General features: G+C 34.8%; 1 protein-coding gene across 1 annotated transcript in view; it reads left to right on the top strand.

The window, feature by feature from the left end:
- Positions 1 to 17,500, top strand: part of LOC145260607 (L-asparaginase-like) — a 170,751-nt gene that overhangs the window by 105,867 nt on the left and 47,384 nt on the right. Inside the window, exons 5-6 of the mRNA XM_080118902.1 lie at positions 12,529 to 12,609; positions 15,828 to 15,954. Coding sequence (XP_079975028.1) covers positions 12,529 to 12,609; positions 15,828 to 15,954 — 208 coding nt within the window. The remainder of the gene's footprint in view (positions 1 to 12,528; positions 12,610 to 15,827; positions 15,955 to 17,500) is intronic.

Below are 17,500 nucleotides of genomic sequence, written 5' to 3' on the forward strand. Positions count from 1 at the left end.
GATTAAAAAACATTAAATTTATTTAAATATTTTGAAAGAATTAGTTCAGTGTTAAATCCTTTTTAAAGATTAAATTCCTGTTAATATCAATGGAACTATTGCATATTGTCACGACCCGGTTAATGGATGACCGAATTGATTGGCAATCAGATCGAGACACATTAATTTATTTTATTTGATGTCCAATGTCTCATATTCATCTTCGGTTAATCGTCGGATGTCGGATCAACCAGCGAAATATATCATTAAGGGGAATGGAACAACAGAGCAATGAATGACAAAAACATTCAATCAAAGTTTAAAATTCAAGGAAGACTTTTATATACAAAAAAAAGGAAGAAAAAAAAAGCTCCGATAAAAAGAATGAGGGAGATAGACGTATTTTGGGGGATGTTTGCCAGATGTCTGCGACATGCAATTACAGTACAATATGTATAAAAGTTTGTGGATAAGAAAAGGTATTGGCATGAGATAGGCCAAACTTAGCTGTTTTGTCCATTAAGGTAAACACGGATCATAAGTTCGCAAACACAATATCCAAGAAAAAAGTTGAGATGGCGAAAATCTATCTCTTCCTCGAATCTTAGTTCCAAAGAAGAATATATGAGTTCAATCGACAATACGATTGTATTTGAATGATACTCCGCAATTTAATTAATTCAAATCTCAACCAGATTAAATGTTGAGTTCAATCGACAATACGATTGTATTTGACTAATAATCTGCAATTCAATTGATTCAAATCTCAATCTTCGATGAGGTCCGATTCTCGGAGATAATGTTTGTACACCGGGCTGTATCGCTTCTTTTCGCCAACTGTTTATTTCGTATTTTCAAATCCCTCGTGGTCCGATTTTCCCGCCACAAATATTCGCTGTCTGGTTGCCATGCCGACGTATTTCCGCTCGTTACGGCGATATTCACACCCAACCTCTGCCCCACTTCCCTCAGCCAAGTGTCTGCCACGCCACATCATTTACAGAGAGAGGGGGTTGTCTGGCTCATTAGATTTTAAGAAGAGAGAGAGAGATATGTATAGAAAGTAAGTTTTAACGCCAGATAGATAGATAGAGAGGTAGAGAGATTGAATGTTCGTTTTGCTCTGACGTCACAATATTTATAGGAGAAATAAGACAATAAAATTAGAAATTAATATCACCAAACATTAATTTGTTATGGACGGTTTAAAAAAGAATTATGCAAATGAGACGTTGAGAGACCTATCTTTTAGATCTTTAAAAATATTTAAAAATATCAAGTTGCTTTATTGATTTAAATAGCATTAACTCATTTTGATGCAAAACAAACTTTTGCATTCATTTAAATGTTTTATTTTTTCTGCAGCCCCGACTGCAATGGAAAACAGTTTAAGAAAAAAAAAAAAAAAATAGTAATCCGTTTTGATGGTAATATTAGTAATGATAAATAAATAAGAAAAAGTGCTTTTACACTATCGGAACGAAATTTTGTAGTCGATAAATGGAGTTTCCAGACAAAAAAATAATAATTTCCACTGATTATTTTTGTTAATTCTAATAAATTACAATGTTAGTTTTCAAACTATGCAGTCAAAATTACCTGAATTTTACTGAATTATAAAAAAAAGGAACCTTAATCATGTTAGCAGGTGAAAAATTGCGGCCATCTTTTTTATAAAATAAATCGAAACGGAAAATTACCTCCTTTTGTCTTACATAAGCAAATACGATCGTTTTCTTCAAATTCTATTTTCTTTAATAAATAATTTTCTACCTTATCGATTTTCGTAATTTTTGGATATAATATGCAGATACCATTGTTTTCATGTGAAATTCAGTATTTCGTTCTGATAGTGTAGAAGCTCCCCCCCCCCAAAAAAAAAACTTTCTTGTTTATTTATTTAGATTTTTATGTAGAATTGGCCTATAGAAAAATTTCAAAAGAAACAAACAATGAAATATAGAAATCTGTGACTCATTGCTTCTGGTAAAGTCGCTTCTCTCTGTCGCTCTAAACACTTTTTGGTCTCCCAACATAAGGAGGGAGGACTTGTAAATTCACCTTCGTCCATTCGTCTGTTCATCCGTTCGTCTCGCCACACTTTTCTCAATAACTACGCCTTGGAATTTTTTGAAAGTTTGCACAAACATTAGACATGATATGAGTAAAAAAGTAACAGAACGGATTTTCCGGGAAAACTCAGTTACCCCCCCTCCCCCGGGGTGCCTTTCGGGTTAAAATGACTAAAATCGACACTTTTGTGCTTATTAAAAAAATTGATGCCTTGGATTTTTATAAAACTTTCTGAAAAGTTGTAGCTAACTTATTTCTATATAATTTTGTTTGTCTATACTTCGCGATAACTCTTGGGTGTGCCCCAGGGGCTAATAAAAACACTCCATTTTTGGGACTATTTTACCATATTTGTCCAAAATTTTCTGTGTATGTCTATTTAGCAGTTTTGTATGGTGCGGAACTCAAATTTAAATATGTTAAGGCCTTGGAGACTTTTGGAGTTAAATGGGGGGGATGATGGACTTAGTCATTTCTTTTTTTGCATAGTGCAGAACTCAAATTTACATATGTTTAGGCCTAAAACTGCACCTTTTGTTCATTTACACCAGGATTTGACGTCCCCTGAGGACTTTTGGGGCTAAATGGAGGTGGGGGGGGGGCAAATGGCGAACATAGACATTTTTTATGCCTCGTTCACTGTGCACTCACGGAGGACCATGCATGCTTCACTTGTTCACCTCTGAGCTTATTCTACTTGTATGGAGTACTGTTGTCATATTTGAACTGGAGATTTTCTGTCCCATTTGAGGGTTTTTTATAAGGTTCAGAAACAACATATCTGTAATTTGGTTAACCCATACCTTTTCTTCTCCTCTGCACTCTCCCATTCACAGACGTGAAGTTATTAGTCTCAATCTTTTATATAAATGCTATTATGCCATGTGTTCTTCAGAATTGCCTGATCTATCCTCTGCTTCTTTTGTTCCAGCTCGTTTGACTCGTTGGTCTAGTGGTCTTCACAAATTCGCTGTTTTCATACCTCAATATAATACAGCTTCTTATTTCAGTAGTTTTTTTCCAAGACCTGCAGGCTTGTGGAACTCTCTTCCTGCTAACTGTTTTCCTTTTACCTATAGTTTTGGTCTTTTCAAGAATGACATCAATAGGCATCGCTTATCTTTGTGATAATCATCTTTCATCATTTTTAATTTCTTACATCAAGTGGCCTCATGTCTTGTCTGGAGCGATTTTCATAAAAAAGAAGTGTATTCTATTCTATTAATGTCGAGCATTGAAAACTTTCCAGCAACACTAAATTATTATTATTAGTATTAGTATTATTATTAACTCCCTAGGCGTTTTTACTCAGATTATCATCGAAGAATTCTCTTTCAGAACAACCTGTGGTGTTCCCTGGAGTCTGAATGACAACAAGTCTCCCCAGATTTCCGGTAGTTTTCACCTCTTTCAATACCATTTTGCAAGTTATTGCAACAACCGTTTAGCATTGATTTCTTGTTGGTAGCGACTATTTGTCTTCACTGGAATTTGAGTGGCAATAACCGCCCCAAAGTTACAATTCTCTTCATACTCATCCAGTGGAGGTCTGGTTAGTGCTTTCTCTCCTTGGTCTTTCCATCCTCCTTGACCCTTTGATTATTTGGTGCGGTGCCAGTCCATGCTGACACAATTTTTCTGGAATTGGAGTTGCAATAAGCCGCCCCAAAGTTACAATTCTCTTCATACTCATCCAGTGGAGGTCTGGTTAGTGCTTTCTCTCCTTGATCTTTCCATCCTCCTTGACCCTTTGATTATTTGGTGCGGTGCCAGTCCATGCTGACACAATTTTTTTGGCGAGGTGGGTGATATTATTATTATTATTATTATTATTATTATTGTTGTTGTTGTAATGTTGTTTTCTTTTCATTCCAAACATTTAGGTGTGGGTGGGGAATGCCCAACAAGTATCTCCCATGCAATACTTTTAACCTTTTTCTGTATTTGACATTTAATTCTCATATTGGCAACAAAACAACAAAATATTCCGAATTTTTTTACTCTTTTATTTCTCTGGAACTCTTACCAATACATCTTTTTCATTATCTACCATTATAAATGCCACCCGACCTTCGCGGCGCGTAATGAAAGCTCGTATTATTCTTTCTTATCTGATGACCTTCTCCAGTTTCAGTGTTGTTATTCTTCCCAGCTTTCTTTTGTACACATTTACATTTTGAAAGAACCTAGTAAACATTAACAACACTGCCCTTTCTTCTTTTCTGAGGTGATCTCATATTTCAAGTGTCCATCAACATCAGTTGTGGGATTTTCCATATTTACGAGAATCTGAGATTGTTCAGGTTCTTTTTTTCACCGATATAAAGAAAGCAATAATTGTGTGTGTGTGTGTGTGTGTGTGTGTATAAAACATACTTATCAAAGTATTCTTATGTACATCTATATCAGAAACACTTGTAAACTTTTTTCTTTGTTTTTAATTTTTTATTTCCATACTTTGTGGACCAGGCACGTACGCAGACCCCACAATTTTAATGAATCATCATTATGGCAGATCAAACATACCCATTCCTGTGTCTCGATACATCTTCTATCATTATATGTGATCAGTTTTCTATAATAGTCAACCATATAGAAGCCTATTCGTGACCAGACACACACACAGACGTTCAGCTTTATAGTATAGATATCATTATTATATTTTATATTATTATATATTACTAGCAGGGGTGCCCGGCGTTGCTCGGGTGTTTGGAGGTGTATGCTGTGCAAAAAAAGCAAAAAAAAACAAAAAAAAATGGTTAATTTCTTTAAAACTTTGACCCTTATTATGACCCCTTAAAATTTATTGTTTCGGGCTCAAATCACTTTATTAAGTTAGATCCATGTTCAAGGAACCTAAATCTAAAATTTCAAGTGTCTAGACCCAAAATTGTCGGAGGAGTTTAGTAGAGTTCTTAAAGGTCAAATCGTTGAAATTTGACCCCTTAACAGCCAAATTTCTGGCTGACACCCGTCACATCGATTTTCCCAAATCTCAGTACCCGGTATTTCAAATTTCGAGTCTATAGACTAAAAATTGACAGAGTTATTGCGTAGGGAAATGTACACAGACAGACAGACACACAGACAGACAAACAGACAGACAGACACGTTCACTTTTATAGATATATATTATTATATTTGGGCAGTATTTATCTCTAATGCATGTTTCATTGAAAAGCATGGATACATCCTGTTGTACATATACATATATTTATATACATACATATATGTATGTATGTATTAGTGGCCTGGCAAGGCCACATAGAAGACAACCAAAGAAGCAAAACTGTTAGAGAAAAAAGTATTTATAAAGGTGACTGATATGCGACATCTTGTGGACGCTTTTGTGGTTGCCTGCAGCACGTTGAACCATCAATCTGAAAAAAAACTGTTTTATTGTATAAGCCTACTCCGGGCATGCCATACTATGAGCCATCAGTTTATATCTATAGGTCAAGGATAGCGGTTGTCACTAAGTTTGTATACTTGGGTAGCACACTGAGTATGTCCCTGGATGATGAGGTATCGTTGATGATGCCCTGGATGATGAGGTATCGTTACGGATCAGCAGGGCAAGTGATGCCTTCGGAAAGTTGGACGGGCATTTGTGGAGACGTCATGGGATCTTGCTGCCAACTAAGATTAAGGTTTATGCCACATGCGTTCTCTCTACTCTTCTCTATGGTTGTGAAACTTGGACAACATACAGGGAGCATTTGAGACGTCTCGAGCGGTTTCACCAGATGTGTCTATGGCAAATCTTAGGTGTGGATTGGCAGATGTATGTCAGTGATGTGGAGGTACTTGAACGGGCCCCAAACAATTGGCCTTGTGCCTAATTTGCTCAGTGGGGGAGCAAATAAATACCCTTACCATTGAGGCTCACGTTATCAAGCATAGACTGAGATGGAGTGGACATGTGATGTGGATGTTAGACAGTCGACTTCCCAAACAACTCCTTTATGGTGAGCTCGCCGAGGGAAGACGTCTGGCTCAAAAGCCTAAATTGAGATTCAAGGATTGTTTAAGATCCACCTTAAAAAAATGTGAGATTGATGAAAGAACCTGGGAGAGTCTTGCTTTGGATCGCGGAGGGTAGAGAAAGACCTTGCGGGAGGTGTAGGCAAGTTTGAGGCGGATCGAACTCAGTATGAGCAGCTGAAGCGCGATATCCAGAAAAGGAGGGTGCTAGTGGTGCACATGTCTGTACAATGTGTGCCAAGGAATGCCAGAATTTAGCAGGGCTTAAAAGGTGCGGCCCATCACTGAATGTTTTTGTGTTTCTATATACTTTTTTTTTTTTTTGTGCTATATCGAGTGATGGCAATGTTCGAAAGCGAATTGGCTGCCATCATGTATGTATGTATGTATGTATGTATGTATGTATTAGTGGCCTGGCAAGGCCACAGAGAAGACAACCGAAGAAGCAAAACTGTTAAAGAAAAAAGTATTTATAAAGTTACATAAGACAGTGGCTAATATGCTAGACATAAGAAATTTGTATGTGGCATCTGTTATTGTAAACCTACGGCATTTTGATCCAGAGGGGAAAAACTGCGCCTCTTTTATTATATATGGGGATAAATTTACTAATTAATAAATAGAACATTTCTGGCAGAATATACCTAAAATAATAGAATTTGTTATTACAAATAGATGGGTTTTAGTGACTTTATTTCTAAATTCAAAATGGCGTAATGGAAATATATTATAAGGTTTTTACAGCTTCTCTTCCAATTTTCGAATTTTAATCATGTCAAAAATGTACTTTATTTCCTTTTGATAGATTGATTGTTGCTATTTCTTCTGATGAGTTAAGGGCATAATAGATTTACTAATTGATATAATAATTAAGTAATTCATTTTGCGCTACGAAACAGACACTGTCAAGAATTGTAAATGTCAACTAAATTAAAGAAATAAATTGTAAGATGGTTAACATCATAAACTCTGGAATATAGACTTTTGTCATTCATTCACTATATTGCTCTGAGCTTCTTAAATAAGGATTGATACATATTATAAGGAAATAAAGTATATTTCCACAGAAAAATATATATATATATATATATATATATGTTGTAAGATATTCGTTCATTTAAATGAAATCGATTAAAACTTCCTGTTAATATGAAAATATATTACATTACCCCCCTCCCTCCAAAAGAGGAAATAAAGCCCTGGAAAATGTTTCCTTTACTCTTACAAAGGAGATGATAATGCCTAGGACGATGCTATTATGATGAAAATACATATACAGTATTATCCTCAAAGAAGAAGGTAATGGTTAATAGGATGGTATCATAAGAATGAAACAGAGGATGGACTCCCTCTATTCCATAAAATATGCATGGTAATACCTGAGAAGATCCCCTCACCCATAAAAGGAGAAGGTAATGCATGCAATCTATGTCAGCTTTCTCTCATATTTTCAAAGGAATGCATCCACGTCATTTTCTGTGGTTAACTTATAAGGAAAAATACAATCAAATAATTAAAATCTGACTACAATTAACTTTTACAATTACAGTTAATTGCTTATTAATGAAACTATTTTGAAAGCGATGAGATTAATTTGCTAAATTAACAAGCAATCCTTTTTTCGTTAGACATTATCATCTAAGACTTATTATTTAGCACTTACCAACGCTTGTTTTCATTCTCTCCCCTCTCCTTCTGTAAAATAGATTTTGAATTAAAATGGCCAATAGTAGACAAAGCTAGAAACCATAAACTTAGTAAATCAAAAAGGATGTAATCTATGTTTATTTGAGTCATACGACATAGTGAATTCTAAAGAGGAAATTTTAAACAAAATGTTTGATGTATTAAATCTTTTATTCAGGCTAAAAATACAATGTAAGTTCAACATGAATAAAAAACTTAGGCACAAGGCCAACTCAAAAAGGGGGGGGATAGGGGTCGTTGGTCATCCTTGTCACTCCAGAGCTAAAACAAAAGTTTCTCTTAGCTAGTATCTTCTTTCACCATAATACCGCATTCACCCTTTCATGCTGGGGGACGTCCTACTTAGAGTCCAATTATTTAAAACATTTTTTATTTATGTGTAAAAACAAAAAAGATAACAATAATGATACAATAATTTATTTGTGTGGAGAGGGGGGGGGGGAAGAAAAAATACAAAAGTGGTTAGTAGGACCCTTCCAACACCATCTAGTTGATAGACCGACCGTTCCACTTCGATTTGTAAAGGAACCTAAGGTCCTACGGAACAGTCTCTAAGTGGGGATGCCCTCTAGATGGAATGAAGTGGTGAAAAGAAAAATTGGTGGGTGAGGAGGAGGATGTTAGTGATGGATTTCTTTCTCTTCAAGATAGGTGAAATTTAGAGGGAGGGTGAAAACAAAAATTGCAGTTAGGAGGGGATGGGGATCTTGGAGGCTTCCTAGTCGGGGAGAGATGGAGCACTCACTCAGCTAGCTAGGAGGCTAAAAAAAAGTTAGATTACACTTGATGGAACTGCGCGTTCCACAACTAGGAGGGGAACACATATTCAATTTGGCTCCTTTTTGTACACATAAACTTGCTACGTGTATCCATCTTCTGTCAAATACCTCGCGATGCAGCCTCTTTCTATCACATCTGATCTTCACCCATAGTTGGTGTTTAAAAAAAGCAATCGGATCCTGATCAGGAAAAGATAACAAACTCTGGCCATCTTTCAGTCGTGATATCCAAATCATCATTCTTGCCACGGCTAGGATCGTAATGTAGACCATTTGTCTTTCCCGGTCCCATGGCAGTCTCCCGTTGTCAACGACATTGGATATAGCAATCAGGTGAGGATGCCCAGGATTGATGTAACTGTCACCTTGCTGACATACGACCAGTACCGGCAGAGTTTGTGGCAGTCAAAGAAAGCGTGATCAGTCATTTCTATGGCTGTTGCTCCGCAACGGGGAAAAACAGGTGATTCCAAAATACCGGAACTGCATTGTACGTTGTTGAGGGGAAGTGTATTTCAGGCCAATCGCCAGGTTAGACAGAACTCTGAGTTGGTCAGATGTCTTGAACCTGGCGCACAACTCCACATGGAGCAGATCTCACTCTGCTGCTAACCCAAACGCGCGCATAGTGACTCGGCGGCAGCTCCCCCTCACTAGATCTCTATGGAGCTCCCTACGGGTAGCAGTCACAAGGTTGCTGGACCTTGGTAGTTGTTTTAGCATGGCTCAGCACTTTTTTAGGAGGGCAGATTCTCCCTGCAGCCTGTGATAGCTCTCGACAGAAGGGGCGGGAATGAGGTCGGGAAAGGTGGCAGTAACTGCAGCGTGCCACGGTTATTCTTGCAGTTATTGGCTCAAAAAACCAGCCTCTTGGCGTCTCGATGACACTTCAAGTCTGGCATTCCCAAGTCTCCCTCACACTAACGTTGAATACAGACCTGTCTGTTGACCCAGTGTCTAGACACAAGGTCGGCTTTTAATGTGGGTAAAATCTAACTCCTAAAAGGGGCACTCTGTAATAAAAATTGTCTCAGACTAGAAGAATTTTTCTTCCACTGACCAAAGACAGAAAAAGTGAAGTGTAACATCAGAACAGATACTGCACTTTGTTCCTAGCCAAAAAGCCCAGAATAATGTGTTATACAAAGCTGTCTACATTTCTTTGGTTATCCTTGTCACTCCAGAACTAAACAAAAGTTTCTCTTAGCTAGTATCTTCTTCCATCATAATACCGCATTCACCCTTTCATCCTGGGGGACGTCCTATTTAGAGTCCAATTATTTAAAACATTTTTCATTTACGTGTAAAAACAAAAAAGATAACGATAATGATACAATAATTTATTTGTGTGGAGGGGGGGGGGATAAAAAATACAAAAGTGGTTAGTAGGACCCTCCCGACCCCATCTAGTTGATTTCCTATTATCACGCCTATGACCTGATTGAAAGAACATGTTTAAAGAAAAAAGAAAAAAGTTTAGGGAATATGTTGAAAGTGAAATGTAAGAGTTGTAAGAGAATATTAAATTTAATAACAAAGATTTTAGGAATGTGCTATAAATAATTAGCAGATCATTAACTTAACATACAAAAATAAACTAATTATAACCTAAATACGGGAAATAGAATTAAATTAAAATTTAATAATCGTTATTGGGAATAAACTAACACCTGAGAAATTTCAGTAACACAAAAAAAAAAAAAAAAATCAAGCATTAAGTAATTGCAAAATATTTAAACAAACAGATTATGATGGATTAAAATAGACTTAATAAGAATTTAAGTTTGAAGCAAACTAAATGAGAAATTGAACCTTGACTGATATTAATAGAATAAAATTAGAAGTACAAATTTAAAATTAAGCAATGGGAATTAATAAATACAAAAGTCAAAATATTCAAGTAAGAATACATAGGAATTTCGATAGAATTATAAATTCATAAATATGGGCAAAATTGAGTTATGTTCCTTACACCATAAAGATATACTGAATGATAAGGCATAGTAAAGATTAGAAGATATTTATTCAGATAAACACGAAGAAAATGAAATTCAACTATTCCTCTGGCCTTCATCAGGTGATTAACCACGACGGAATAGAAATGCTGAATCTCTTAACTGTATCTTCAGTAATTACTGCCTTCCGTAGTTGTTGTTGTCTCACCGCGTCTTTGGCCAACTAATCCTCTGGCCAGCTTTGGACAGGATTGAAACCGCCATCTTCAGACAATGCTCACCTGGAACCGGCTCTGTCCATTGCGCCACGGACAACAACTATAAAGATAAGGATAATAGTTTGCAAATAAATAAATAAAATATAGAAATTTGATATATTTAGGTTCAGTAAATTTTTATTAGTTAATATATACTTGTTTGAATTATAGGTTGAAAATAATGAATTTTGAACTTATATTTTTTAAAAAATTAACGGCGAGATATTAAGTTAAAATGATCCAAATAAATAACCCAAATTTAATAGTCAATCTTTCACGAGAAACACCCGTCTGGCTGAAACTACTGTCAATAATTTTCCCCACTCTTTATCTGTGCCTAAATCCAAACGTAGATTCCATGAGCAAAGCTTCTTTCTTAGAACTGCACGCCAGTGGAACTCTCTGCCGCTTGCCTGTTTCCCACCTGACTACAACTTGGACGTCTTCAAGTCTAACATAAACAAACTCCTGACAAACCACCCCCTTAAGTAAGACACTCTATCAAAACCCCCAATACTAATGATTACTACAATACTATCTCATTGATTACTGTACATGCAATAACCCTTATCCCTGAGTGGCCTTCGGGCCTTGATAAGTGGTGACCCCCATGTAAAAAAAAAAAAAAAATGTAGTAGCATGATTGGCATTGAATCTTTAGATGTAAATTCATATAAATACACAATTAAAATATTAGAATTTATAGTAAATGATAAGTTTATTTAAAACTAAGTATAAGTAGGAATTGGGTTTATTTGGTGTAGATTGTATTACTTAATATATACTTGTTTAAAGCCAATTATAAATGGTGATTCAAGTATTTATATACCTATTAATTACAGGTTGAAAATAATAAGTTTTAGAGTTATCATCTAAATAATTAACAAAAAAAAAAAATAAATAAAAAACACGCATATAAATATATAATAGCTCACATTGAATTAGGCTTTATATTTCCTTTTTATAATGTGACGTGCCTACAAAGGGCAACACCAAGTGACTCGCAAAACAGCGTCATCATGAGACAAGGCAGTCATAGGGGTTGGTCAATCATTAACTCTTATTTGTTTGATTGACATGTGTAGGTGGGCGACCTCCCAGGCAATGAACAGTGGCACGGGCTGTCTGGAAGAGACACTTTTTCGGCTGTCATTTAAGACGAGTGAAAAAATGACAAGAATGAAAAAGATGAAAAGAAAATCTCCACGCAGGCTGATAACATGGTTAAAACAGAACAACCATTTATGTAATTGGGAAGAGGGCGACTACCCAACTGGATGGTACAAGGCCATCAATTGGGAGTACTGAGAACACGAAAAGAGAGAGAGAGAGAGAGAGAGAGAGAGAGAGAGAGAGAGAGGGGGGGTGAACTGATAAACGTGACTCGCCAGGAAGGCCATTGAACATTCAGAGTTTTTATTTTGTTTTGAATCAAGAACTCCGTTGGGCTGATTTAATACTGTGCACCGGGCTTAATCAAAGAGGCATAAGGCCTCATACTTTCTACTGAGAATCAACGACTTCCTCAGTCGGAAGGATTTCTCATTGTCAAGTATAGATATAAATAGGAATCAACAACATATGGGTCGACCATATTGCATAAATATGTTAATATCAAAATTTGATTAAGAAGCATTATTACAAGATTTTCTTTTGTTTTTAAAAGAGAGATTTCAGAGAGATATAAAACCAGGAGCAATGAAACACCAACCTGTTTTATTGGGTAAGTCTACGTGGATGACATTAGAGATGAATTTATTGAATCCTATCTATTTTTTTTTTTCTTTTTAGATCCCTGTGGTTGAGTTACGCAGTGATGGATATGTAAATTTTGTTTCATCTTTGGTTGTGGCTTGTTCTTGCATTCCAGAGGTATGTAATTTATATATAATAGCTGTAGTCCATTGCTCTTTTTGAAGATTCAAGTTTTTTATGCCTGGTTCCAGTGATATGTGCTCTGGTCTGACCAAATTTGAATATTAGTGTATTTCCAGTGTTTGTTTGAATGCATTAAAGTTTGAGAATAAAAAGGTTTAAAGGCCAGTCAAAATCCTGATTTTATTTTTATAAATAAATGCAGGGTGGAACGATAAAATTTTTGCCCCAGAAAAGATGACATGATTCCATTTCCATTTGATGAAAACTAGTTTTCTGTTTTTTGTTGGCCAGTTGTGTACAAATCCCAAGAGTGATAGGAGCCTCTATCATGTCTGAAAGTGACACAATGTTCAACGAGCGAGTTCGGAGATGCGCCGCTGTGCAACTCCTGCTGTCTACTGATCCGATTTATGACAACAGGACCATTGCCAGCAATTTCAAAATGCAAATCTGGACGGTTCAACGCTTGAAGACACAGCTCAACAAAGTTCCCGGCCATGGTTATGGTCTTTGATGTGTTTTCAAGTGAGGGCCTCATCATATCTTCAAAGTCGGCTTCAAAGTCAACACCAAAGTGTACCTGGATATGCTGAAGAGTGTGTTGATCTCCTGGTGCAATCAGGTGGCCACTTGTAGACCATGGGTGTTGCAGCAAGAATGTCCTTAAAAAAGGAAAACATTGAAATATCATAAGACTTACAATATTTCAAGTTTTTCTTTTTTTAAGGACATTCTTTAGTCCCTTTTCTTTTGAAAAATAAATGAAATTCTTGAAATATTAAGACCTCTACCATCCTGGTTATATCAAACAGTAAGTTTGTATTTACTGATTTATATTGTGATTATCTTGAAAAATAAATGGATATACGAAGTTAAAAAAAATAAATAACAAAAAAATAAAACCTTTCGTTTGTCCATTTTTTTCATACATCACACTAATACAATAGCTAGTTCCCTGCTATAGCCTTCTTATACTCCTCCACACACACACACACACACACACACACACACACATATATATATATATATATATATATATATATAATTATTAATTTTATTAATATTATTGACATTTTTTCCCCTTTTCCTTGTACATATTTGTGAATTATTCCATAGATTTCGGCCTTTTTGATTATTTTGGACCATTTCCCAATTACGTGATTTCCTTGGATTTTACTTGTGCGAAGGGAAATTCAATTAGCTTTCTTGGATTTATATTTTTGGACTTTACCGTCATTGGATAATTTACCTTTCACCAAACTATCCATTCGCGTGAGGTCACCTTTTTCTTCACCATGTTTCCCTCTGTTTCACTTTTTGTTATCAAGTAAGATCTTTGACTTATTTGCAGTTTCATCAAATACTTTTGTATGCAAAATCCGATCCCACATTTTGCTAATTCCTACCCTCTGATGAAAAGGAAAGTATTTCTTCAAAACTCCGTGGATTAAGGACTATCCACTTATTAAGTGTTTCCTTTTCAGATTAAATATGTTTTTAACTCTTTTTCAAAGTGTTTTTTTAACATGTTTTAAAACATATTATCATCAGATCTAAGCCTGTATTTAAGACTCTCTTTACACGTCCATCGTATCATTCTTATCATATTTGTCTGCATACAACACGTGTCCTCAATCTTCACTGATTTCACCTGCACACATCATCACACTTCGTACACAAGAATGTTAGACTGTTCCCTTGATCTGCTGATTCATAATGGTACGAATTCCATGAATTTACTCCATCCATTCTGAACTCTTGTTGTCACACCAGCACCTGCTCTTCCCTGTGCTACAATGGTGTCACCAAGGTAAAAAAAAATGGCCTCACACATCCAAATATACTTTCAACACATTCGAGTTCTCATCAGCTTTCATTGTCTTACACTTCTTGCACTCAAACCAATTTTTGTGACCATAACATCAAAATCTTCCCTTTCCGCAAAGATCAAATGTTTCCCTGAATTTATCACATTCTCAAATGATTTGTACCAATGCAACTCATATCTTCAACTCCATTAGTCAACTCAAACTTGTTACTCTACGTTTTTATATTTATTTTTTCTATTTTTATTTGCGTATACATTTTGTTAAATTTTCAATATATTTTTTGTTTAAACATATTTTTCATCCAACTTTCTAGCTGGGTGCATTTTTATTGTTACGACATTGTTTTATGTTATGACCTTGTTTTATGTGTTGACATTGTTTCATTTTATGAGATTGTGGTATATTATGACCTTGTTTTATGTTATGACCGTGTTTTATGTTATGACATTGTTTTATGTTATGATTGTTTAATGTTATGTCTATTATCATAATAACAAAACGTTATTAGTGTTATGACATTGTTTAATATTATGTCTATTATCATAAATAAACATTATTAGTGTTATGACTTTGTTTAATATTTTGTCATTTATCATAATAACAAAATGCTATTAGCGTTATGACGTTGTTTTATGTTATTACATTGTTTAATATTATGCTTGTTATCATAACAAAACGTTATTACGGTTATGACATTGTTTAATATTATGTCTTTTATCATAATAACAAAAATTTATTAATGTTATGATATTGTTTAATATTATGTCTTTTATCACAATAACAAAAATTTATTAATGTTATGATATTGTTTAATATTATGTCTTTTATCACAATAACAAAAATTTATTAATGTTATGACATTATTTAATATCATGTCTTTTATCATAATAACAAAAATGTATTAATGTCATGACTTTGTTGTATGTTATGTCTATTATCATAATAACAAAAATGTATTAATGTCATGACTTTGTTGTATGTTATGTCTATTATCATAATAACAAAACGTTATTAGGGTTATGACATTGTTTAATATCATGTCTTTTATCATAATAACAAAAATTTATTAATGTTATGACATTGTTTAATATTATGTCTTTTATCATAATAACAAAACGTTATTAGTATTATGACTTTGTTTTATGTTATATCTATGATCATAGTAACAAAATATTATTAGTGTTACGGCCTATTTTAAATTTATGTTAATTATCATAGTAACACAATGTTATTAATGTTATGGTCTTGTTTTTTGTTGTAAACTTTTATTCATGTGTCAAACATTGAAGTGACTCTTTAGAGAAGCATGTTTCAAACTCCTAGCTGAGCAAGGCTTTTAAACTTATCTATGATAATTTTTTAAAATTCGTTTTTGTCATTCAGGTAATGTTGTGTTTTGATGCCAAGGTTTATCGAGGATGTCGAGCTGTCAAAGACGATAGTGGGGCTTTTGCTGCTTTCGACTCCCCAAATATGCCACCATTAGTTAAGCTAGGGTTCCAAATTGAAGGTGAGTCACTGAAGGTGAATTGTTATAAAGTTAAAAGGTAAGCACTTGGCATAAATTAATTTAATTAAGATTAGAGTCAAATAGGAACCTCTTTTTAATGAAAAAGAAAAGATGGCAAAGACCTAGAAAGGCTTTGGGAGAGAAGATGGAAAAGCAAGGTTTTGAAGAAGAAACTTTCATCCTTTGTCAACTTAGCAAAGGAGAATTTTTTTAAGTGTACAAGGTGCCTTCAATTAGTTTCCAGACTTTTTTGTATAAGCACTTGAAACTCTAATCTCCTTTGAAGTAATCTCCTCCAACTGCAATGCATTGGTTGTACCATTCAAACAACGTCTGGAATGTCCCATGAGAGTCCTCTTGTATGAGTGTGTCAATGACCATCACCACAGGCTCTTTCATCTCCTCAATTGTCTCATAAGGTTGTCCTTGAGCTTAGGGAACTATCAAAAGTCACATGGAGCAAGGTCTGGAATATAAGAAGGGTTTGGAAATGTCTTGATGTCCATCTTGATCAAATAGTCTGTGACAAGGATAGAGTTGTTGGCTGGTGCATTCACACAAATCTTCCGCATATTCAGTTCCTTGCGAATAATTGTATATACAGTTCCCACATTGACATCAAACTGCGCACTTACTATGTCCATACATACACAACAGTCCTAATCCATGAAATTCTTTATTTGGCCAATCAACTCTATGTTTCTGACTTCCTCCCACACCTCTCATCATCCTTCACAGACTCCCTACCTTCCTTGAATCTCTTACACCACTCAAAAAAACTGATGCTCGGTTCATGCAAGATGGTCCAAAAGCAGTTTGAAGCATTCGATACGTTTCTGTGGCATTTTTTCCAAGTTTAAAACAGAATTTTATTGCATATTATTTTTCTAAAGTGTCCTTGTATTTTTGAAATTCACTATCTGTGACAATCAGGCTTTAGTAGTTTGTATTCCAATTCCTGCTGTAGCTGTTCATTTGAACCTGAAATTATAGCAATTGGTCAGTCATCTAATAAGATGTACAGCAATAACATACTGAATTTTCAAGAGTCTATGACAATTTACGACGCCTGTACAAAAAAGTCTGGAAACTTATTGAAGGCACCTCATATGTAATTTTTAGTTTTGCTGAGAAAGGACTTGTCAATTGTAAAAAGAATAGTTTTTTTATTGTTGTGTACAACAATATTATTTTTCAAGGACTCTAATGTAAACTTTTTTATTTTTATTTTTTGTGTTTTTATAATTATTATAATTAATGTTACTTTGGTTAACTTTGTTAACCTTGCTTTGGAAAATAAAAGCCGCCAGATTTTACTTTTTTATGTTAATAAAACTGAATTGAATCACTACTAGACCTCTATTATTAGCTCATTTTTTTGCCTTTTATTATTTTTTCTTTTAATCTTTTTTTTTTCACCTTTTGTTAACCAAAAGTCGGATTTAGTTAACAACCGCCGGTTCTATGTTAGACGAGGGGGGGGGGGCATGTAGATATTTTTTTTCAAAAAGGGTAACATAAAGGTCGTCTTCTCCAGAGAATTTCA

The sequence above is a fragment of the Euprymna scolopes genome, chromosome 36, assembly GCF_053919585.1.
Source record: "Euprymna scolopes isolate OS-2025 chromosome 36, ASM5391958v1, whole genome shotgun sequence".
Lineage (NCBI taxonomy): Eukaryota > Metazoa > Mollusca > Cephalopoda > Sepiida > Sepiolidae > Euprymna > Euprymna scolopes.